General features: G+C 39.0%; 1 protein-coding gene across 1 annotated transcript in view; it reads left to right on the forward strand.

Annotated features, from left to right (window-relative positions):
- Positions 1-21573: 21573 nt before the first annotated feature.
- LOC140974953 (uncharacterized) overlaps positions 21574-23650 on the forward strand; it is a 14906-nt gene continuing 12829 nt past the window's right edge. The window contains exon 1 of the mRNA XM_073438444.1: positions 21574-21603. Within this exon, the coding sequence (XP_073294545.1) occupies positions 21574-21603 (30 nt within the window). The remainder of the gene's footprint in view (positions 21604-23650) is intronic.

Consider the following 23650-nt stretch of genomic DNA (forward strand, 5'->3'; position numbering starts at 1 on the left):
CCTGTAAACGGATTCTACTGGGGCTTAGTCCCTCACGAATCTCCATTTCCTTACCATCACAATTAAGTCACTTCATTCAAAACGTTTTCAGCATTTCCATCACTTTATAAAAATACATGCATAGATATCATTTTCTTTTAAACCAAGCATGCAACCCGTCTTTTAGCATTTATCATTTTCCATCAAAAACTCCATAACCTTTCAAAATAAACATTTAATATTCATTACAGCATTCAGGTCACTGCAAGGACTCCTAATATTTTTCAGGTGTAAAATGACAGTTTTGCCCCTGAAGCCCTAACTTTCCCATTTTACTCCTAGACCTTAAAACTTCTTCCCGAATCCATCCAAACCTACTATAACACCCTAAAACACACCCATGAACATTTATTAGACGTAAACTTAAGCCCCTCGACTAAATTCGTAATTTTTTTAAAACTTGAACCGAAATCTCGATTTTAACCCGAATCAACTCGAATCTTAACCAAACTTTTACCATAGCTTAATAACACCTAACCAACCCCTTTTCAACCCAATTTATGCCATTTAGAACCCTCACAAAAGTTTAGCAAGCTTTTGAATTTCCTGCACCTCATTAACGAAACCCTAGCCCTAACCTTCCATGAGCTCCTTCGATCCTAGCCCTTAACCATCTAGACCAGACCCTGACCAGCCTTCCTAAGACTAAGACAAAACCCTTAAGACTCTACTGGACCAACCCTAGCGAGCCATGCATGAGGACGTGCATGGTTATTCAACTCTTGCGTGTGGCACGTCTAGGTTGGTCCCTAGCCAAGCGCCTGCCAGTTCCAACCTCCCCCGCCGCGCATGGACCACCATGGCTCAATGCTAGGACCCTCACGAGCCCAGCCCCTCACCTGGAAAGCAACCCGCGCAGCCTCCTTTCTATTTCCTTCCCAAAGCCGCGCCCTAGCCCTCAAGAACCAATAATTTTGTTTAGCCCTCTCCCTTCCAGTCCAGCCCCTGTACAACCCCATCTAGGATCCCTTAACAGCCCCTAAATTGAGCCCATATCAACCCTAACCTTGGAGCCCCTTGTGCATCATCAATACAATGGGTTTCATGTCAAAAGAATACAAGTTTTTCATGTATATGCAACAAAAACGAAAATATAAGAAGGATGTCTGATTTTTCATGCAAAAACACATATTCACATATAATATGGTATGAACGATGAGAAAAGTAAGGAATAAGGCTTGCCTTTGCATGATTCACACATGAATAAACAATTCCACGCGAGGAGACGTTGCCGGAGAGACGGGGAAGACCTTGCTGCGTTTTTCTGTCAAAAACCCTTGAAGAAGAAGCCTTGGACGTGAGTCTATGTGTGCGTGTGGCTAGGGAGAGAAAACCCTAGGACCCTTATGCTTGAGACGTGTGATTGAAGAGTTTTAGGGCTTGAAAATGACAACTTTTGACATAAATAATAAGGTAGACGATTGGGTACAATAACCTAAGTATAATAAGCCCAATAGGACCATTAGAATATAGGAAAAATATCTCGTTTAGGAAAGTTTTCGAAAATATTTGTTGAGTTTCCAAAAAATCCTTGTTTTCGTCAAAAATCGATTACTGGTTAAAAATACTTCTCGGCATGTAAAAACATTTCGAAAGACACCATTTTCGAAATTTTCATATTTAATATGCCATATGTTGGAACATTTCTTGTTCGCAATCTTTATTTTGATGTTAACAAAACTTATTATTTTGTTTCTAACAAATTTATCTAGTGTGCAGAAGTCGAAACTGATCAGATCCCAAACTGATCAGTTCCCGAAACCAAAACTGAAGCTGTCGAGACGCCAATCGAAAGTGCCAACTGATTGCCAAAACTGAACCATTCCAACTGATATATCAAAGAACATTTCAACTGATTGTCCAACTGATAGGTGGTTCAACAATAGACCTTCAGAAGCCTGGCCAGCTTGTGAAGAGCTCAACTGATGAAGAACCCAGCTGAACAAAAGAACTTATACAGTGAAATCAGTCCAAACTTATTTCACCAGACCAGTTCAGAAGCATCAGTTGTAACTAATCTGTTCGTATGTCACGACTAGACTATTTAATGGAATCCAGCTAAGCTACAAGCTATAAGATACTTCACATTCGATAATGGACGTTGCAGCAAAGCTGAAAAGAGAAAAGCTTCCAGAACAATTGTCAGAATGACAAGACATGTCCAAAGGAATCACATGCGAATGCAACAGACATTATTATTGAGTCTTCATATACGGTCAGTTGAGTGCCTATAAATACCAGATCAAAGACCATTGAAGACAAGAAGAATCGGAACTACAACTAAATACCGGTGTGTGAAGAAAACAGAGGGCACGTTCATCTCATATCAGCTTACTAAAATCAGTTAGCCCAGTTGTGTGAGAACACCTTCGTGTTGTACTGATAAATCAGTTCTCACACATTCAAACACAATCACTCACATATACAAAGAGTTGAGTTTATTGTTTAGATGAGTGAGTCTTCACACAAAGACATTAAAGATTATGTTTGTAGTCTTGGCATGAAGACGTCAAACATTATGCAAATTGTAAGGTGCTCTCTGCAATCTTGAGTGCTAGGAGTTCTAGTCGGGTGCTGCCCTTCTGGAGTGGGTTTGTACAAGGTGTTGTATAAATCAAAGTCTTCCAGTGGATCCTACCCGAGGTGGTAGAAGGGGTGACGTAGGAGCAGTTGAAGTCTTCGAACGTCCATAAACATATCATGTGTCCTTAACTGTTTAACTATTGTTTTAAAACTGATATGATCAGTTCAACTGATATCAGTTCAGTTCTTCCCATAACTGAATTGATACAAGCCCGAACTGATCCCACTTATTTTAGTTACACAGTTTAAACACAAGCTAAAAGCTTTAAACTTGTAATGTCAAAAGGTCAACCCACGTAAATTACATGCATGCAAATGATTTAAATTGTTTAATTGCTTTATTTAATTGATTTTAAACGCTTACATGATGCATACTATATGATTAAGGGTCTAATTGCATGATTTTATGAAATTTGTAGATTTTACCCGAATATTCGATAATAGGCTGCGGAAAGAAGACCGGGGACGACAAGATAAAATAAATATTTTTCAATAAATATTTTCAAGGTTTATTAATATGATTAAATGTGATTAAATTTTGCTAAAAATGGTAGAGTTCAAATTATTTTACGAGATTAGCTTGATTTTATCCGGGAAGCCGGTTTTGGGCAAACGGGAGACTTTTAAAATATCAAAATTATTATTTTTGAAAACTAATTTTTATAAAATTTTATTTTTCAATTAAATAGGTGTTATTGAGCCTAATTTATCTAAGATTAGTATGTCCAATTGTTCCCAAACTTAAAAGCCCAAAACTTAAGCCCATTAACATGTAAATTTTAAGTCTATAAAATAGGAACCTAGGGTTCTAAGCGTCATATCAGCTGAAAATTCACAAACACCACACACACATATTTTCAAAATTTTGAGGAGGAACAAACAAGGAGTCTTCATCGCCCGTTCGTCTTTCTTCGCGCCCCACGCCAACTATCGTATATTTGAGCGTTCTAAAACGCAAAGGCACGTTTCTAAACTCCTTTGATGCATCAGTCAGACCATATTATGCTTGATTTGTTTATTTTTGCATGAAAAATACTTATGGACGATTCGTTTAACGATAGAACAAATATTTTCAAAGTTTTGACAATTTTACGCTTATTTGATTAGGTTGCCAACATAGGATGTTTAAAGGATGGAACAAGGGCGGTTTAAGGTGGAAACGAGGGTTGGACAGTTGGCAAGGGGACTGCGCTTAGGTTAGCTAGAAGAACCTAGGGTTTGTGTGCCTTCCATGGGTCCTAGGGCTCGATTAAGAGGAGGCAGCGCATGGGGCTTGGGTTAGGGCCTGTGCGTGGCTTGGTTAAGAGGCTAGGAGGAGTCCGTGAGGGGCTGGACGTGGCAGCAGCAAGGGAGAAGAGTCCACATGCACAAGGACTCTTCCCATGCATGCGCGCGGCTAATGTATCTTCGTGGGAGGAGTGTGGCTCGGTTGGGGTTGGTTAGGCTGGCCCAGCAGGGTCTAGATGGTGGTCCAGGGATGGCTAGGTGTGCATGGAGTCGGTGTCTAGAGTCGAGAGGAGTCCTAGCATGAGCCATCATCGCGCAAGGAGGCAAGGGACGGCTAGGAGTTTTGCGCCTGGGATTTTGCGTGGACTGGGGCTGGGTGTGCTGGTCCAGCTCGGTTCAACTAGGGTCCAGGGGGTGCTGGTAAGGGTCTGGTCTCGTGTGGTTCGAGCATGGCTCTGGGTTTTGGGAGAAACGTGACATGATTGAAGAGTAGGGCTTGGTCATGTGGTTAGGGAAGAATAATGGTTCAAACCATGGTCCACGGGGGTCGATTCATAGTTCACGAGGGTATTTTAGGTATAAGAAGTTTATGTTTAAAGTTTGGGAAGAAAATATTAAAGTTGGGATAAATTCGTGATTAAAACGCTTTATGGTTTCGTAAATAAGGAATTAAATCAAAAAGCTTGAGTTTACGTTAAATAAAAATATTAGAAGTCAAATTTAAGCTTAAGTAATTATTTGGAATAATCTCGAGTCAACAAAAGTGAGAAAAAGTCAAAATCGAGAATTTTAGAGTCCAAGGGTAAAATGATCATTTTACGTCCTGGGTAGTACGAATGGTCTGGCAGTGTCTCGAAGAATCATAACGCATGCTAAATGATATTTTAAAATGTTTACGATGAAAATATGGGTTTTTATGATTTATGATAAAGCTTAGCAATTTTTACTGTTAAAATGCTATTTTTCAAATGTGGAAAGGACACGATATTTTATAATTAAAAAAGAAAAAAAAAATTGAAGGATGTTAACTGACTGTGACATAAAGGATATGATATATGATTTTTGGGAATATCGTGAGAGAGAAGGCCACAGAAGGAGCCCGTTTACGGGAGAAGACCCAGAGGAAACCCAACAATCGTATTTCCATTTTACGTCGGTGCCTAATGCCCATCCCCATGCACAATGGTGAATTAAGACTGATCAATCGACCAGAGGATACAGCTAGTCACTTTCAAAGATCAAACTTCACCCAAAACGATAAATGATGGAAAGGTTTATAATTTGACGATTTATGATTAAATTATGCTTACAAATTTATGCCAGCTTATTTTGAATAAAAGTATGATTTTTAATGCATGTGCTTATATATATATTATTTGCTACTCATGTTTAGAACATGCTGAGTCATTAGACTCACTAGGTTTGAATGTTACAGGTGAGGATGAGGTTGAGGGAGGTGCCGACGCTTGAGTGGATCTAGGCTGGCAGTACACTCCCGAGGGACATTTATTTTCCGCATTAGCTTGATAATTGAAGTTTTGAAATAAATATTTTGATAATGATTTATTAAAGATATTCATGCTTTATTTTTATGTTAGTTGATCTTGTTAAAGGTCGACGTACTATTTTCGGTAATTAACGAGTTATAGATTTTTATACACTTGATATTTTAAATATTAAATTAATATTTGAATTATGGAAATGTTAAGTTATTTTTCAATTGTGAATTTCGAATTCTATGATCAATTTGAAAAAAAAAGTAGGATTTTTAAGTTAAAGAGTAATGGACGTTTCAAAACTGTTTCAGTTTTCCTAACGAATGATTATTTCGAGTATATTCCGCTTGCTTTGAAAACCAAACTCGATTTAATTCATCGATGTATGTATTCTTAGAACATAAGCTACTGCAGGTTACGAAGAATATTGTGTTTGAAACACCTGCAAAAGTGTCAAAACCGATCCTTTACCATATATTAAGTAATTAAAAATAATCATTTAATAAAAATATTTTCCCTTTACAGTCACTGCTCTCCGTTTCTCAGTCGCATCTCGAATAACTTTTAAAAACATTGTTTTATGCATTCTAATAGAAAATCATATTTTTAATATGTAAACATGCCTACCACATATAATTAATGCAATAAAAATAATTTAATTAAGTATTTTTCATTTTCTCTAGATTTGCATGCAGTTGGATTACGTTATCATATTTTGGACCTTACACTTCAGGTCCGGAAAAATGCAAATTTAGTTGCCCAAAATATATATATCAAGTTTTGCTTCTTCTTTCCCCTTCTTCATTTGTTTGGGAGACTGAGAATTTTCTCCGATGGATGGAAAACGATGTAACATGAATTTTACATTAAAAAAATTTCATGTTTCCCCTAAAAAAAATTAAATTAGATAACAAAATTAGTTATTTTAAGGGTAAATTGGTTTTAAATCCTCAAACCCAAACTCAACTTTATCCTAACTCCCTACACCTCAAAAACTTTGACCAAACTCCCTAATAAGTTTAAAATTAACAAAAATACCCTTATATATTATAATGATCGATTTTCCTGGGAGAAATGGTATCAGAGCCTAGGTAAATTATTTCAAACATACAAAATTATTATTTCAAGTAATTAAATGTTTGAGGATGAGAATTTTCTCAAAATTACATGAATCCGAACCCAGGTTCGAGATTAATTCCTTACAGGAACTATTCCGAAAATTTGGAATACTTACAACAGGAAGATCTAACTAAGGTTAGATATCAAGAAGGAACATATCAGAGTCATAAAGTAAGCTTATGATTCAAAATAACAGGTTCTTAAAAATAGTACCGAATTCCTCTAAACTCTCGGGAGATCTTAGAGAAATTCAGAAAACGGTACAAAGTTATGACAATATGCTGTATTATGTACCACAGAATGTGGAGAAAATCCTTGAAACCCAAGAAAAAATTCTTGGAATATTAAAGGATATTCGAACAAGAATACAAAACATAGAACAACCACCAAGTTCTAGTAAAAAGACTTCAGAAGGAAAGTTACCACCATCCTTTGGTACTGAACCCTTATTACATCAACGAGGGAAGGCCAAGGTGATACCAAAACCTTTAACTGAAGAAAAAAAGATGATCAATCTAATCAAAACAGTCTCAGAAAAGAAATTAATCTGATGACAACTTTAGAGAGGATTGATCTAGAGGATCAACAAGAGCTTGCAGAATCTTTTGCAAACCTCAAAGTTGTAGATCTAAAGATGAACACAATTGGAGGTGAACAACCTACCATAACCTGGTAATATTCACAAGAGCCACCAAGAGAAAGTGTGGGATCTCAGAATATAAATATGAGAGAATCCCAACCAGACTTTTATACTAGTGGAAAATTGCACCCAGCAGGAACAAGGTCAAGGAAGAATCAAATTCCTTTGCACCAAACACCATATGGGAAATCTGTTTTAGAACCTATACATCCTTATGGAGTTATGCTTAACCTAGATGTATTAGATTTCAAAAACAGAGAAGATCTCATAGATGATTGGACATCTGCTATGAGAATTGTAGCAAGAACACTTGATCTCAACAGAGAATGATTCATTAAACTTCTATAAATGAGTCTTATGGGATCAGTGAAAATTGTTTGGGACATGACTTCAGTAGAAACCAAAGAGTCAGTCCTAGCCGGAGAATCTCTTAGCGAGATAGCCGGAAGAATAGCTACCCTGTTTAAAGTACAGTTTATAGGGGTAGACTATTTTAACAGTCAAGATACGGAGAAGAAAAAGAAATATACTCAAGCTCTGTATAATCTTGAATTACATGATATATGTTTAGTGGATGAATACATTATGTTATTCACTAAATATAGATGGAATTCAGGAGTCGAAGAAGATATAGCAATGCACCTTTTCTTCGCCAAGATGCCAAGTCCATGGAGAGAAATGCTAATAAGGGAATATGTCCCTAGTAATCCAGATACATTGGCACGAAGAGCCTCTTTCCTTAAAGGAAAATTGGCAGAATGGTGTCATTTGGCAGTATTACAAAAGAATTACAAACGTTTAAGGGGTATTAACAAACGTACTCTTTTGTGTTGTAAGGAAAATGATCTTCCAACGATTATTGGAAGTAAACCACAAAAGCATAAAAGGAAAAGTTTTAGAACTCATCCTTATGCTAGAAGTGGAAAAAGTTCTTGGAAACCAAGAACAGTTTGGTATAAACAAAAAGCCAGATCTTATAAATCTGGGCAAAGAAGTGGACCATCAAGAAGTAGGATATTATACCAAGCATCGAGTACATCTCGAAGTACAGAAAGAACACCTACGAAGAAAACTTTCAGGAGAGCTCATACTCGAGCTAATAAAAGTTTCAAGGATTGTAATTGTTGGACATGTGGAGCAAGAGGTCATATCTCAACCAACTGTCCAGAAAATGAAAAAAGAAGTATTAAACACTTCGATCCAACCCCGAATATTGAGGAAGCTATTTATTATCAAGATCTCATTCAGGTATACCGATTTGAGGACATTTCCTCAGATGAAAGTATATATGAAGAAGAAGAAGTTTTAAGTCAGGGAGAATCTGATGGATCTGAATCGGAATCTGACTGAGGGCGAGGTGTTTCGACACGAAACACATGAAGATTTTTCTGGTTTCTTTATCCAGACATCAATATCTAATAGCATGGTCCAAAGAATTATGAGAGAAAATCCGAGTCTACAGAGATATCAAGGATTCTCTGCAGGACAGGTAGAAAAGTTCTTAGGAAGTCTTGGCCTAAGAAACAGAAAACACCATCTAATCTATAAAGTTTCTAGACGGGAAATGACAATCCCAATGGAACTTACAGGAAATAGAATGGAGATACAATTAATTCTTTCTGAAGAAATTAAGGAGGAATTACAAAAACTCAAGACAGAAGTAGCACGGACTATGTCCTGGATTCATATCGGAGCAATCCAAATTATGATAAAAGCTACTTTCAAATAAGGAATAGACTCACCCATTGATATTGCTATATGCGATAAAAGAATGGGGAATCTTCAAGATTCAGTACTGGGAACTATCTCAGGAAATCTCTGCGTAGGAAAGATTGTAGAAGTAATCTATCCAAGAATTGCCTACAACCTGACAGATCGAAATTTTAGCCGAGCTTTGACATTACATCAGAATTTCAAGGAAAAAAGGCTGATGAAAGAAGGTAATAGACCATATTCTATTACTTATCAAATTTCATATGCTCTATCTAATACACATCATTCAGAATTGTTTATTAGAAATGATTTTATTGAAATACCTGAGATATGTGGAAAAGTTGCTCATGAAATTTATGTAACGTACCGTACTTTTTACTACTTAAAATTTGCGGAAAAAATTAAAATTTTCTTAAATAACTTGTGAATCTTCAAAATACGATTAAATAAGTTGCACGTCTCAACAGTGGACAAGAAATCTAAAAATAAAGTTTGACAAAATATTTGTTTGAATGCTTCATGACCAGTAGCGTGAAATCAGAGTATTCGACATTTCATAAAACTTAAAATCTTGGGCGGTCCTCGGATTTAGCCTCCCGCTCAGTCCAAGCCAGCTCACTGGTCCGCACCCCTCGTCTCCTCAAATGCATCCTCACCTGCATCGATCAAGTCTAGTGAGTCTAAAGACTCAACACGTATAAACTGAAAGTAACGAATAATACGTAATAAAACCACATGCAACTTCAAAATAGAGCTTACATACTTGAAACTTGAACTTGCATATCAAAAGCTTGAACATACGTACATACATACATAGACGTGCCATCACATAAAACTTTTCTTAAACATGTTTGCATACTTGAACATACATAACTTCATCATTTTGCGTAGAGGCATGTTTCAAAGCAAGTGACTCATACATAATAAATGCCTGATCAGACAAACCACAGTACTGGGCTGACAGGGACATATCCACTGCCACATACATGAGATCCCCGTTCATGCTTTAACGGGTGGATTGGTCCCCGTTCATGCTTTAACGGTTTCCAATCCTGATCTAAACACGTTCATGCATTAACGGGGTGGAGAGCTCCTCGGCCACGTTCACCGACTTCCAAACTCATTCATAATTTGGTCACAAGACATTTAGCATACCTCAAAAACTTGAAATATTTTCTTTTGCACGTCAACATACTTACTTGGCGTTGAGGGATTCGTTGGATCTCGTTTGGGGCCGCTTTTGCAACATACTAACGTGAGTTCAAACACTTAACTTTCATAGCTTAGACGCAGACACACAAGCTCATTCATTTCCTTAGGACGTTCTAAAATTCCGGTGACTCGGCCTTGTTAAAACATTGCATTAAACTAAGACCTCGGACCTCGAAGCATTCAACCTAAATCAAAAAGGCACTACACGGACCCCGTGCCCAGGTCCGTGCAGATACTGTAAAATGAGTCGTGTAGAAAAGGGAAGGCACGGACCCTATGCCTTAGTCCGTGTAGGGGTCCGTGTAGATATTGGAAAAAGAGACTCAGAAAAAAACAAAGGCACGGACCCCGTGTCCGGGTCCGTGTACACCTCCGTGTACCTACTGGAAATTGACACTCCGAATGTAACAAAGGCACGGACCCCGTGCTCTGGTCCGTGTGGGGGTCTGTGTAGTCTCGGATTGATGAACCTGCGGGAAAAAGCTTACACTGTCTGTGCCTATTCTTCCCAACCAAACCGAATGGATCAAGAATCAACACCTCGAGACCCGTCCTAGGACACTATAGCACTAACTCAAACCTTTACAAATACTCCAAAACGACTACGCGTCCCAAGCAACGCAACAAATTCGTGATCATGACGATTGACAAACAAAACGCATCATATAACCTTATTAATGCATACAAGTGCCTACCGACACGAAATGACACCCCAAAAATCATCCCAACGGCACACCCAACCTACTAATACACAGCAGCGATCACCCATTGATTCCCAACGAAACCTGCAACCATAAAACTTCAAGAACACAATTTACATAAAAGTCGCATTTTGAGCAGTCCCACGAAAAACGCCATAACTCACTCAATTTTTCTCCAAAATTTGGAATTTTACATCAAATCGAAGGTATCAAAAATTTCTACAATTTTTGTGTTGAAAGTTTTCTCAAAATCACGATCGAAAAATCGCAGTATTTAAAAATACAGCAAAAACGTGATTTTAGATCCAAAAACAGTTTCGAAGGTGATCTAAACATAATTGCTCAAACTTCTAGACAACATTCACATGATTTTCATACAAAATACGACGCAACGCATACTATGACATGATCGACGCAGAAATAAACAGAATATACGTGCCTTTTGATATTTAGAAATACCGTAATGACGATACCGAAGCGGAGATGGCGCGAGAATTGATCCGGGACGAACGTGGCGCTAAAATCTTTGAAGAAAACACACGAAAATTACTGGGAATTTTATGGGGAAGTGGGGCGGATGCTTCTAGGAGTAGGAACCCTAGTTTTTGCTCTTCAAAATAATAAAACTGAATTGAAAATATGTGTGTGTGTGTTTGTGTCGTGTGAGTGTGTGTGTGCGTGAGTTGTGTAGGTAATTAGGGGTAAATTAGTGCTTAATTGACTAATTAAGTGTTAATTAAAATACTAATTGAAATATTAACCCCCTATAATTTACTACACATCCCAAATTAAAATTTAAAACACAACATGAATAAATTCTAAAGGTTTTAAATTCCTAAATCACCAAATAAATAATTAGGCTTTAAAAATGCTGAAATTAAATAAATTATTTAAAACGCCCCATTCTCAACTTAAAATAAAATACCGCGTTTTAAATTGCCAAAAATCGTCACCGGTCTTTTCCTCGGTTCCGCTTCGAATAATCGCCTGAAACATGAAACTCGAGAAATTATTTTTAACGTACATCACATAAACATAAATGATTTAAAATAATGCAATTAAATAAGTCATGCATGGCTAAAGTTCATTTTAAATTTAAATAAATGATTTAACAATTTAAATAATGCATGGGATTTACGTGTACTGATTTTGGGCACTACAGTTCCTCCCCCACTTATATAAATTTCGTCATCGAAATTAAATCTTACCAAACAACTCCGGGTAGCGCATTCTTATATCTGCCTCGGACTACCAAGTGGCCTCTTCCACTGATTGATTAAGCCACCGGACTTTGACCAGCTTAGTCGTCTTGTTCCGAAGTCTACGATCCTGTCTGTCTAGGATTTGGATAGGTCTCTCCTCGTAAGACAGGTCTGGAGCCAACTGCAACGGCTCATAACTCAGAACATGCGAAGGATTAGCTAGGTACTTCCTCAGCATCGAGACGTGGAACACATTGTGTACCCCAGCCAGATTCGGCGGAAAGGCAACACGATAAGCTAGTGTCCCAACTCTGTCAAGAATTTGGAAAGGTCCAATAAATCCCAGACTCAGCTTGCCTCTTTTTCCAAATCTCATAACACCCTTCATGGGTGCTATCTTTACAAAAACGTGGTCACCTACGACAAACTCGAGATCTCTCCTCCTCTTGTCAGCATAGCTCTTTTGACGGCTCTAGGCGGTCTTCATTCTGTCTCGGATCTTGACCACCACATCTGTAGTATGCTGAACTATCTCTGGCCCAAGCTCTGCTCTCTCTCCGACTTCATCCCAATAAATCGGTGATCTACAATTCCATCCATACAATGTCTCATACGGAGCCATACCTATAGATGCTTGGAAACTGTTGTTGTATGTAAACTCCACTAGAGGTAGCTTAGCTTCCCAAGTCCCCTGGAAATCGATCATACATGCTCGCAATAGATCCTCCAAAATCTGAATCACTCGCTCCGACTGGCCATCTGTCTGCGGATGGAAAGCTGTACTGAATTGTAGCTTCGTCCCCATGGCTGCATGTAGGCTCTTCCAGAATGAAGATGTAAACCTCGGATCTCTGTCAGACACTATGGTAATTGGGATTCCATGCAACCGAACGATCTCCCTGATATAAAGCTCCGCATACTGCGTCATGGAGAAAGTCGTCTTCACTGGCAAGAAGTGCGCTGATTTAGTGAGTCGGTCCACGATAACCCAAATGGCATTGGATCCTCTGACTGACCTTGGCAACCCAATAACAAAATACATGGTAATATTCTCTCATTTCCACTCTGGTATAGGGAGTGGCTTAAGCATTCCTGCTGGCCTCTGGTGTTCTGCCTTCACCTGTTGACAAGTGAGGCATTCAAACACAAATCTGCGGATGTCTTTCTTCATCCCTGGCCACCAATACAAGGTCTGCAGGTCTTTGTACATCTTGGTACCTCTTGGGTGGATTGAATACGGAGATGCATGTGCCTCTGATAAGATATCTTCTCTGATCGAATCTACGTTAGGCACCCACATTCTTCCCCTGTATCTCACAACACCGTCTGACACTGAGTAGAGCACACTGCCCTTGGCTTCATCTTTCAGTCCCCATTTCTGCAACTGCTCGTCTGAAGACTGTCCTTGGCGGATGCGGTCTAGCAAACTGGACTTGACTGTCAGATTAGACAGCCTCGGAGCTCTGTCTTTAGGATAAACTTCTAGACCAAATTTCTGAATCTAAGACTGAAGAGGTCTCTGCACTGACAACTGTGCTATGACTGCGACTTTTCTGCTCAGGGCGTCTGCCACAACGTTAGCCTTTCCCGGATGGTAGCTAATTTCGCAGTCGTAGTCTTTCACTAACTCCAACCATCGCCTCTGCCTCATATTCAGCTCTTTCTGTGTGAAGAAAAATACTTGAGACTCTTGTGATCAGTAAAAAACTGACATTTCTCGCCATACAAGTAGTGCCTCCAAATATTCAACGCAAAGACTACTACGGCTAATTCAAGATCGTGAGTCGGGTAGTTCTTCTAGTGCACTTTCAATTGCCTGGAAGCATAAGCTATAACCCGATCATGCTGCATCAATACTGCGCCTAAACCGAGCTTAGATGCATCGGTGTACAACACAAAGTCGCCTTGCCCTGCTGGCATGGCTAATACCGGCGCTGAAATAAGAGCTTGCTTCAATGTATCAAAGCTCTTCTGACATTCATCGCTACACACGAATTTTGCATTCTTCTTTGTCAGTGAAGTGAGTGGCACTGCTATGGACGAAAAACCCTGAATAAACTTACGGTAGTAACCGGCTAAACACAGGAAGCTGCGGATCTCTGATGCATTCTTCGGCTCAACCCATTCTTTAACGGCTGCTACCTTTGCTGGATCTACCTCAATGCCACTGCTAGACACTACATGCTCCAAAAACGCTACTTTCTCCAACCAGAATTCACACTTACTGAACTTCGCAAATAACTTGCGACTCTGCAAAGTCTGCAAAACCGTCCTCAAATCTTGGCTGTGCTCCTCATGGCTCTTCGAGTAAATAAGGATATCGTCAGTAAACACTATGACGAATTTATCAAGATAAGGCTGGAATACTCGGTTCATGAGATCCATGAAAATTGCTGGAGCATTCGTCAGTCCAAATGGCATTACTAAAAACTCGTAATGCCCATACCTGGTTCTGAAGGCTGTCTTGTGAACATCTGCATCTTTCACCTTCAACTGGTGATACCTCGATCGAAGATCTATCTTAGAGAACACTGAAGCTCCCTGCAACTGATCGAACAAGTCCTCGATCCTTGGTAATGGGTATTTGTACTTGATCGTTACCTTGTTCAGCTCTCGGTAATCGATACACAGCCTCATGCTCCCATCTTTCTTCTTCACGAACAGCACTAGTGCGCCCCATGGAGAGAAACTAGGGCGAATAAATTCCTTGTCCAGAAGCTCATGTATCTGCTGTGTAAGTTCTAGCATCTCAGCTGGAGCTAATCGGTACGGAGCCTTGGAGATTGGCTCTGTGCCTGGCATAAGATCAATGGAAAACTCCACCTCTCTATCTGGTTGAAGACCTGTGACGTCGTCAGGAAAGACGTCTGGGAAGTCTCTGACTACCGACACATTTGATATAGATGGAGTGGGTGCATCAGGTGCCGAAATAATGCTGGCCAAGAAAGCCTGACACCCCTTAGAAATAAGTCTTTGTGCCTGCATGCAGGAGATCATACGATGGAAGCTTCTCCATCCGTCTGGCTCAAATAGAAACTGCTCCATTCCCATCGGTCTGACCAACACTGATCTCTTCTAAAAGTCAATCAGGACTCGGTTCTTTGTCAGCCAGTCCATTCCCAAGATAATGTCGAATTCTGGCATCGGCAATACTATCAAGTCGGCATGCACCAGGTGGCCCTGCAGTTCTAGATCAATATCTCTGACCACGCTGGTAGCTAACAGTTCTTCCCCTGATGGGACTGTCACTGAATAGTTCACGTCAAGGCCGATAGACTTGACGTCTAAATGATTGGCGAATGTCTCCGAGATAAAGTAGTGAGTGGCTCCCGAATCTATCAAGGCCTTCGTGGCAAATCTCATAATGAAGATCTTTCCTGAGAGCCGTTAGCACGACACGAAACTTATATCCCAAAAGTTCTAATATAAACCTTATGCAACAAAAGATACCAAAAATGCCAACTAGCAACTTAATAATCTCAAAGCAAAATGAGCATGCAATGTAGAAATCTAATACTGTACTGAATTAAATAAATTACCCGTCAACAGTGTAGTGTCTGGGTTCGCCTCCTAAGCATGCATAACGAACACCCTGCCCTGGGTTGGCTGCTTCCACTGTGGGCACTCCTTCAACATGTGGTCACTGGCTCCACATTTAAAGCATTTCCCTGATCCCCATAGACACTGCCCCGGATGTTGGAGATTGCACTTCTGACACACTGGGAAATTACCGGGCCTCTGCGGCTCCCCTGATAGGGCTTCTTCCCTGGTTGTCCTTGGTAAGGATTCTTGAACGGAGGTCTCTGCTGCTGCTGCTGCTGCTGTTGCGGCGTCTGATAGGGCCTCTTGCCCTGCCTATCATTCTCAATATCCCACTGATCTTATTCTACCGCCAAAGCTCTAGACACGACAACTGCATAGGTAGTAGGACCAGCTACTCGGAAGTCACGGCGCAAGATCGGCCGTAACCCATCCATAAAATTCCTCAGCTTTTCTCGGGCATCATTAGCTATTAGGAGCACGAAGTAACACCCCCTTTCGAACTTCCTCACAAACTCTGAAATGCTGCTGTCTCCCTGTCGCAGCGCCATGAACTCCCTAGTCAATCGAGAGCGTACTTCCTCAGTGAAGTACTTGAAGTAGAACACTTCCTTGAATCCATCCCAGGTCAGTGTTCGCAAATTCACTGACACTGACACACTCTCCCACCATAGCCTGGCGTCTCCGTCAACAAGAAGGTGGCGCATGTCACTCTATCTGCATCTGTTAGCTCCATAAAGTCAAAAATTACCTCGATGGACTTAATCCATCCCTCCGCTATCATCCGGTCGGTGGTCCCCGAAAACTCCTTCGGGTTCATCCTCCTAAATCTTTCATATACTGCCTCCGGTTGGGGTCTTACCCCTGCACCCCCTGCCACAGCTTGGTTCCCTGCAAACTGCCCGAAGAACTGCGTCATACCTGCAAGCATCTGCGCCTGCATATCTGGTGGTGGACGAGGAGGAGTGGCCCTCTCCTCATCTCGGGCCTCTCGGTTCTCCTCTCTAGCTTTACGGTTAATCATACGTCTGGGAAGCATACTGTTCTAAAATTTACCCAACACGTAAACCCAATATGCATGAACATGATACTAATAGTATAAGATACACGTTATTTGAATTAAAAACATGGACATGCTGAAATCGTGACGTAATGCTTAACACATAACATAATGTAAAACATGAAAACTTACAGACTTGAGGTGTGACTTCGTGAGCTTCTTGCAACTGGAAGTAGGCCTAACCCTTTATAAGAACACCGCTCTGATACCAACTGTAACGTACCGTACTTTTTACTACTTAAAATTTGCGGAAAAATTTAAAATTTTCTTAAATAACTTGTGAACCTTCAAAATACGATTAAATAAACTGTACGTCTCAACAGTGGACAAGAAATCTAAAAATAAAGTTTGACAAAATATTTGTTTGAATGATTCATGACCAGTAGCGTGAAATCAGAGTATTCGACATTTCATAAAAACTTAAAATCTTGGGCGGTCCTCGGGTTTAGCCTCCCGCTCAGTCCAAGCCAGCTCACTGGTCCGCACCCCTCGTCTCCTCAAATGCATCCTCACCTGCATCGATCAAGTCTAGTGAGTCTAAAGACTCAACACGTATAAACTGGAAGTAACGAATAATACGTAATAAAACCACATGCAACTTCAAAATAGAGCTTACATACTTGAAACTTGAACTTGCATATCAAAAGCTTGAACATACGTACATACATACATAGACGTGTCATCACATAAAACTTTTCTTAAACATGTTTGCATACTTGAACATACATAACTTCATCATTTTGCGTAGAGGCATGTTTCAAAGCAAGTGACACATACATAATAAATGCCTGATCAGACAAACCACGGTACTGGGCTGACAGGGACGTATCCACTGCCACATACATGAGACCTCCGTTCATGCTTTAACGGGTGGATTGGTCTCCGTTCATGCTTTAACGCTTTCCAATCCTGATCTAAACCCGTTCATGCTTTAACGGGGTGGAGAGGTCCTCGGCCACGTTCACCGACTTCCAAACTCATTCATAATTTGGTCGAAAGACATTTAGCATACCTCAAAAACTTGAAATATTTTCTTTTGCACGTCAACATACTTACTTGGCGTTGAGGGATTTGTTGGATCTCGTTTGGGGCCGCTGCTGCAACATACTAACGTGAGTTCAAACACTTAACTTTCATAGTTTAGACATAGACACACAAGCTCATTCATTTCCTTAGGACGTTCTAAAATTCCCGTGACTCGGCCTTGTTAAAACATTGCATTAAACTAAGACCTCGGACCTCAAAGCATTCAACCTAAATCAAAAAGGCACTACACGGACCCCGTGCCCAGGTCCGGCTCCGGGTCCGTGCAGATACTGTAAAATGAGTCGTGCAGAAAAGGGAAGGCACGGACCCCATGCCCTGGTCCGTGTAGGGGTCCGTGTAGATACTGGAAAAAGAGACTCCGAAGAAAGCAAAGGAACGGACCCCGTGTCCGGGTCCGTGTACACCTCCGTGTACCTACTGGAAATTGACACTCCGAATGTAACAAAGGTACGGACCCCGTGCTCTGGTCCATGTGGGGGTCCGTGTAGTCTCGGATTAATGAACCTGTGGGAAAAAGCTTACATTGTGCCTATTCTTCCCAACCAAACCGAATGGATCAAGAATCAACACCTCGAGACCCGTCCTAGGACACTATAGCACTAACTCAAACCTTTACAAATACTCCAAAACGACTACGCGTCCCAAGCAACGCAACAAATTCGTGATCATGACGATTGACAAACAAAACGCATCATATAACCTTATTAATGCATACAAGTGCCTACCGACACGAAATGACACCCCAAAAATCATCCCAACGGCACACCCAACCTACTAATACACAGCAGCGATCACCCATTGATTCCCAACGAAGCCTGCAACCATAAAACTTCAAGAACACAATTTACATAAAAGTCGCAGTTTGAGCAGTCCCACGAAAAATGCCATAACTCATTCAATATTTCTCCAAAATTTTTGAATTTTATATCAAATCGAAGGTATCAAAAATTTCTACGATTTTTGTGTTGAAAGCTTTCTCAAAATCACGACCGAAAAACCGCAGTATTTAAAAAGACAGCAAAAACGTGATTTTAGATCCAAAAACAGTTTCGAAGGTGATCTAAACATAATTGCTCAAACTTCTAGACAACATTCACATGATTTTCATACAAAATACGACGCAACGCATACTATGACATGATCGACGCAGAAATAAACAGAATATACGTGCCTTTTGATATTTAGAAATACCGTAATGACGATACCGAAGCGGAGATGGCGCGAGAATTGATCCGGGACGAACGTGGCGCTAAAATCTTTGAAGAAAACACACGAAAATTACTGGGAATTTTATGGGGAAGTGGGGCGGATGCTTCTAGGAGTAGGAACCCTAGTTTTTGCTCTTCAAAATAATAAAACTGAATTGAAAATATGTGTGTGTGTGTGTTTGTGTCGTGTGAGTGTGTGTGCGTGAGTTGTGTAGGTAATTAGGGGTAAATTAGTGTTTAATTGACTTATTAAGTGTTAATTAAAATACTAATTGAAATATTAACCCCCTATAATTTACTACACATCCCAAATTAAAATTTAAAACACAACATGGATAAATTCTAAAGGTTTTAAATTCCTAAATCACCACATAAATAATTAGGCTTTAAAAATGCTGAAATTAAATAAATTATTTAAAACGCCACATTCTCAACTTAAAATAAAATACCGCATTTTAAATTGCCAAAAATCGTCACCGGTCTTTTCCTCGGTTCCGCCTCGAATAATCGCCTGAAACATGAAACTCGAGAAAATATTTTTAACGTGCATCACATAAACATAAATTATTTAAAATAATACAATTAAATAAGTCATGCATGGCTAAAGCTCATTTTAAATTTAAATAAATGATTTAACAATTTAAATAATGCATGAGATTTACGTGTACTGATTTTAGGCACTACCATTTATCCAGAAAGAGTTGAGTTTCCTTTAATATAGGAAACAGATATCCAAATATAAGACAAACCGATTCTACAAAGGAATCAAAGTCTTATATTGGAATCAAGAAGACTATCTTTTCAAGGAGATAGAATTACAAGTTACAGGTGGGGAAAAGCACCTGTCCAAGAAACCCAACAGAAGCCAAAAAGTTTTTCTACAATAGAAAATCTTAGATGCCCAGAAGGGTGGAAGGAAGTAGAAATAGTATTTGATATTACAAAACAAAAGAATCAATTTCCTTGTAATACTATATACTATTTAGAACAACCTATGATAGGAACTTACCAATGAATGATTAAGATCGGAGAATTTGAAGTTCATATAAAAGGAATTTCAGGAAAAGAACCAGATCGATTGGTTCTTGGACTAGAGTTTCTCGAGGAACAAAAATCTTGAAAACGTCTAGAGTATGGAATGGATTTTATGGCAAAAGATAGGATGTGGAAAATCCAATGACCACAAGCTCATTCTCGATTTACATTCCAGTAGAAATGTTGTATGAACAATATAAGGTAGAATATTTTGCTGCTTATATTGATTCAGGTGCTGGAATCTATACATCAAAACGAGGAGTTTTTCCAAATAATTTGGAAGAAGAATTACCAAAGATTGCTGGAAGAGATTTTTTCAGAAGAATCTTAATCTTATGTAAAGGGATTAAGATGACAGAAATCGTAATTGGTGGTGCTTGACACACACCTTGGTACAATGTAAAAACACCACAAATTTATTTTCATGACACAGGAGCTGACATTCTGCTAGGAAACAATTTCCTACAAATCTTTAAGTCCTATACACAAGAAAATGAAACTAGAAGATTAGCGTTCACAACACCTTGTGATCACAAAATTATAGTTCAGAGACTAAGAGAGGCATTTACAAAAAATTGCCAATCCACTTTCGCAGCAAGTGTGGTGATGAAGGAAAATTTATGAACCCAAAAATGAAGGATTCTAGACGGTTTGGAGAAACAATGCTCCAGTTAAGAGCAGATAAAGAGCTCCAACCAGAAGAAATAGAATGCCTTAAGATAGCTCTACATAAGAATGAAGTAGAGTTTGAATCTAAAGTATCATTGGAAGATGTCAAGAAAAAGATCAAAGACAATTACAATGAAGATCCCTTGGCATGGTGGGACAAGAATCAACTCAAAGCTTGCCTTAAAATTAAGGAAGGCAGAGAGTATGAATTTGTCTGTTGCAAGCCTATCCCAATGAACATAATTGATCAAAGGGATATGCAGATTATAATCAAGGAACATTTAGACATTGGTTTGATCAAAGCAGGAATTTCACCATACAGTAGCCCGGGATTTCTGGTAAGAAATCATGGTGAAATAAAAAGGAACAAACCCAGACTAGTTATTAATTATCAAGAGATTAATAAGATTCTGGAGTTTGATGGGTACTTTATATCTAGTAGAGAACATCTAATCAGTTGCATACGCAATGCAAAGATATTCTCTAAGTTTGATTGTAAGTCTGGTTTTTATCATATTCGGATGGAAGAAGAAAGCGAGAAATTCACAGCTTTCTCTACACCACAAGGACACTATATCTGGGAAGTATTACCAATGAGATTGACTAATTCACCACATATATTTCAAAGAAAAATGGATAATCTATTTAAAGATGATTTCAAATTTATGTTTGTTTATATTGACGATGTGTTGATTGCATCTAAAAATTTGGAAGAACATATTAAGCATTTAGAGATTTTCTCTAATGTTTGTCAAAAAAAGGACTGGTTTTATCAGAAAAGAAAGCAATCATTGTCACAAGAAAGATTGAATTTATAAGAAAAGAAAACGATGAGTCTGGAATAATTTTGCAAAATCATATAGTAGAAAAGGTGCAAAATTTTCCGAACGAGTTAAAAGAAAAGAAACAACTTCAAAGTTTTCTGGGAGTTGTTAATTTTGCTGGAATGTTTATAAAAAAACCTAGCAAAACACAGAAACGTGTTTAGTCCATTATTAAAGAAATATGCAAGATTTATATGGACAAAAGAACACACAGAAGGACTTGTTTATTTAAAGAAGATTTGTGAAAATCTTCCGAAAATGGCTATTCCTCAAGATGAAGATGATCCGGTATTATATACGGATGCCAGTGATCATTGGTGGGCAGCAGTCTTAACAAAGCTCACTCCAGAAGGAGAACAGTCATGCAGATACTGCAGTGGACTATTCTCAGATGCAGAAGCCATAAGATGGCATATCAACGAAAAAAAAATTTATGCAGTAAAAAGAGCTTTTGGAAAATGGTCATTATTTTTACTTACAAAGAAATTTACTTTGAAAGTTAACAATACACAGGTAAAAACTTTTCTGAAAAATGGGATTGAATCCAAACCAGAAAAGCTAGACTTTTAAGATGGCAAACTTTATGTCAAAATTATATTTTTGATATTATTATTATTAAATCTCACGAAAATATTCTTACAGATTTTTTAACAATAGATGGACAACATTGACATCGATGCTATTATCAAGATGCAGAGGCATTTGAGGGAACACCTTGAAATGCTTCAAAACGAGTTTAACAAGTTAGCACTGAACGCAGAAATTGCGAGAAGGCTCCAAGAAGCTGATAAGAGAATTGTCTCTGATCGAATCACAGGATGTTTATAGGCATATACTAAGTTATGTTCTGTAATGCAAAAGCCTATCCTCCAAGGCATTGAGAAGCCATTGGTTTCCCGAATGGAGAGTTTTCGAGTACAGGACTCTATACCTGGAGCAGGGGATTCAAATACTCCTAGCACAAGTGTTAAGCCAGGATCATCTCCTGATGAGTCGGCCAATACAAAAATTGAAACTCCAGATTCCGATCTCGAGTCTTCAAGTCAACCTTTCACCTCGGGGATTGAAAAGGGAGATATCAACCTTAGACCTAATACTGACAAGGGCAAATATAAGGTTGGTACTAATGAAGCTGCAATTTCTCTATTCAAGGTTTACCAACAGACTTGAGAGAAATTAATCACAAAAATTGGCATCAACCCATCCACTGTTCGAGTTGATGTGGCTGGAAAATATCCTTGGGTATGGATGAAACCTAATTCATATCCTAAGGAGGTCAAATCGTGGTATGAAATTGGGGCTCTTGCCTCAGTTTATAATACTTCGGCCAGCTTTCCGGAAATTTCAGCATTATCAAAGTGGATTCAGGAAGCGGTGCATGAGACTTGGACAAACAATGAGTATTTGTCCAGATGAGATATTTTGGAATTGTACTTTTTCAGTGCAGCACCAAAACCAGCAGGGAAAGGCTCACACGAAGCTTTTCATTTCATCAAGCTAATGAGGCCAGATATGAATGCCCAGAAATTCATCAAAGATCCTCCTACAAACGAAACACCCCTGGTTTCTTCGAAGATGACATCTCTACCAGGAGAGCATGGGGATTTTGGGTCTGTCTAACTGGGATGAACAAAGTCAAGTATCCATTTAAATTTTATCAAAATTCTTTAAATAGATCTTTCCTGTTAAATACAATGACAAGAAAAACAACAATTTTTGTAGAAGACATATTTGAAAAGAAAAAAAATCTTCTGTGGAACAACAAGCTGTCGGCAAGCAAAGAGACTCGTCAGAAATTATGCAATATGACACATGTGGGAAGATGGTCGGAGAACATCTGCCCAGAATGTCAGAACCAGAGTTTGGTAAGGGATTCAAGCCGAGATCTGATCGGAAACACTTTACCGATACCAGTACAAGTGGGGAAGGACCACAAGCACGTTTTTCTCGGGGACACAGAAAGCCAAAGATTCCCCGAAAAAGCTAAAGTGGACATGTGAATATCCCACTAACAAAAAGAAAGACCACCATGTGAGTGGAATATAAGGACCACCAATAATCGGTGGTAAAAGACAAAGGATCATTGGATTCCTTATCCTTAAAGATAAAGAAAATCCAATAAATAGATAAGATAATTTAACCCCAAAATCATCTATAAAAAGAAGTTAAAACGAGGTAAAAGAAACATACAAGAAATAATACGAAACTTGAAAAATGCCAATATTCTTTGATTATCTTAAGGTAGTCAAGAGACGTATCAAAAGGAAAGAGAAGAGCTGAGATTTTTCCGAGCCTATCATAAACGATTAAAAGATGAAGGCAAAGAAATTTGTGC

This window comes from Primulina huaijiensis, chromosome 4 (assembly GCF_012295235.1).
Source record: "Primulina huaijiensis isolate GDHJ02 chromosome 4, ASM1229523v2, whole genome shotgun sequence".
Classification (NCBI taxonomy): domain Eukaryota; kingdom Viridiplantae; phylum Streptophyta; class Magnoliopsida; order Lamiales; family Gesneriaceae; genus Primulina; species Primulina huaijiensis.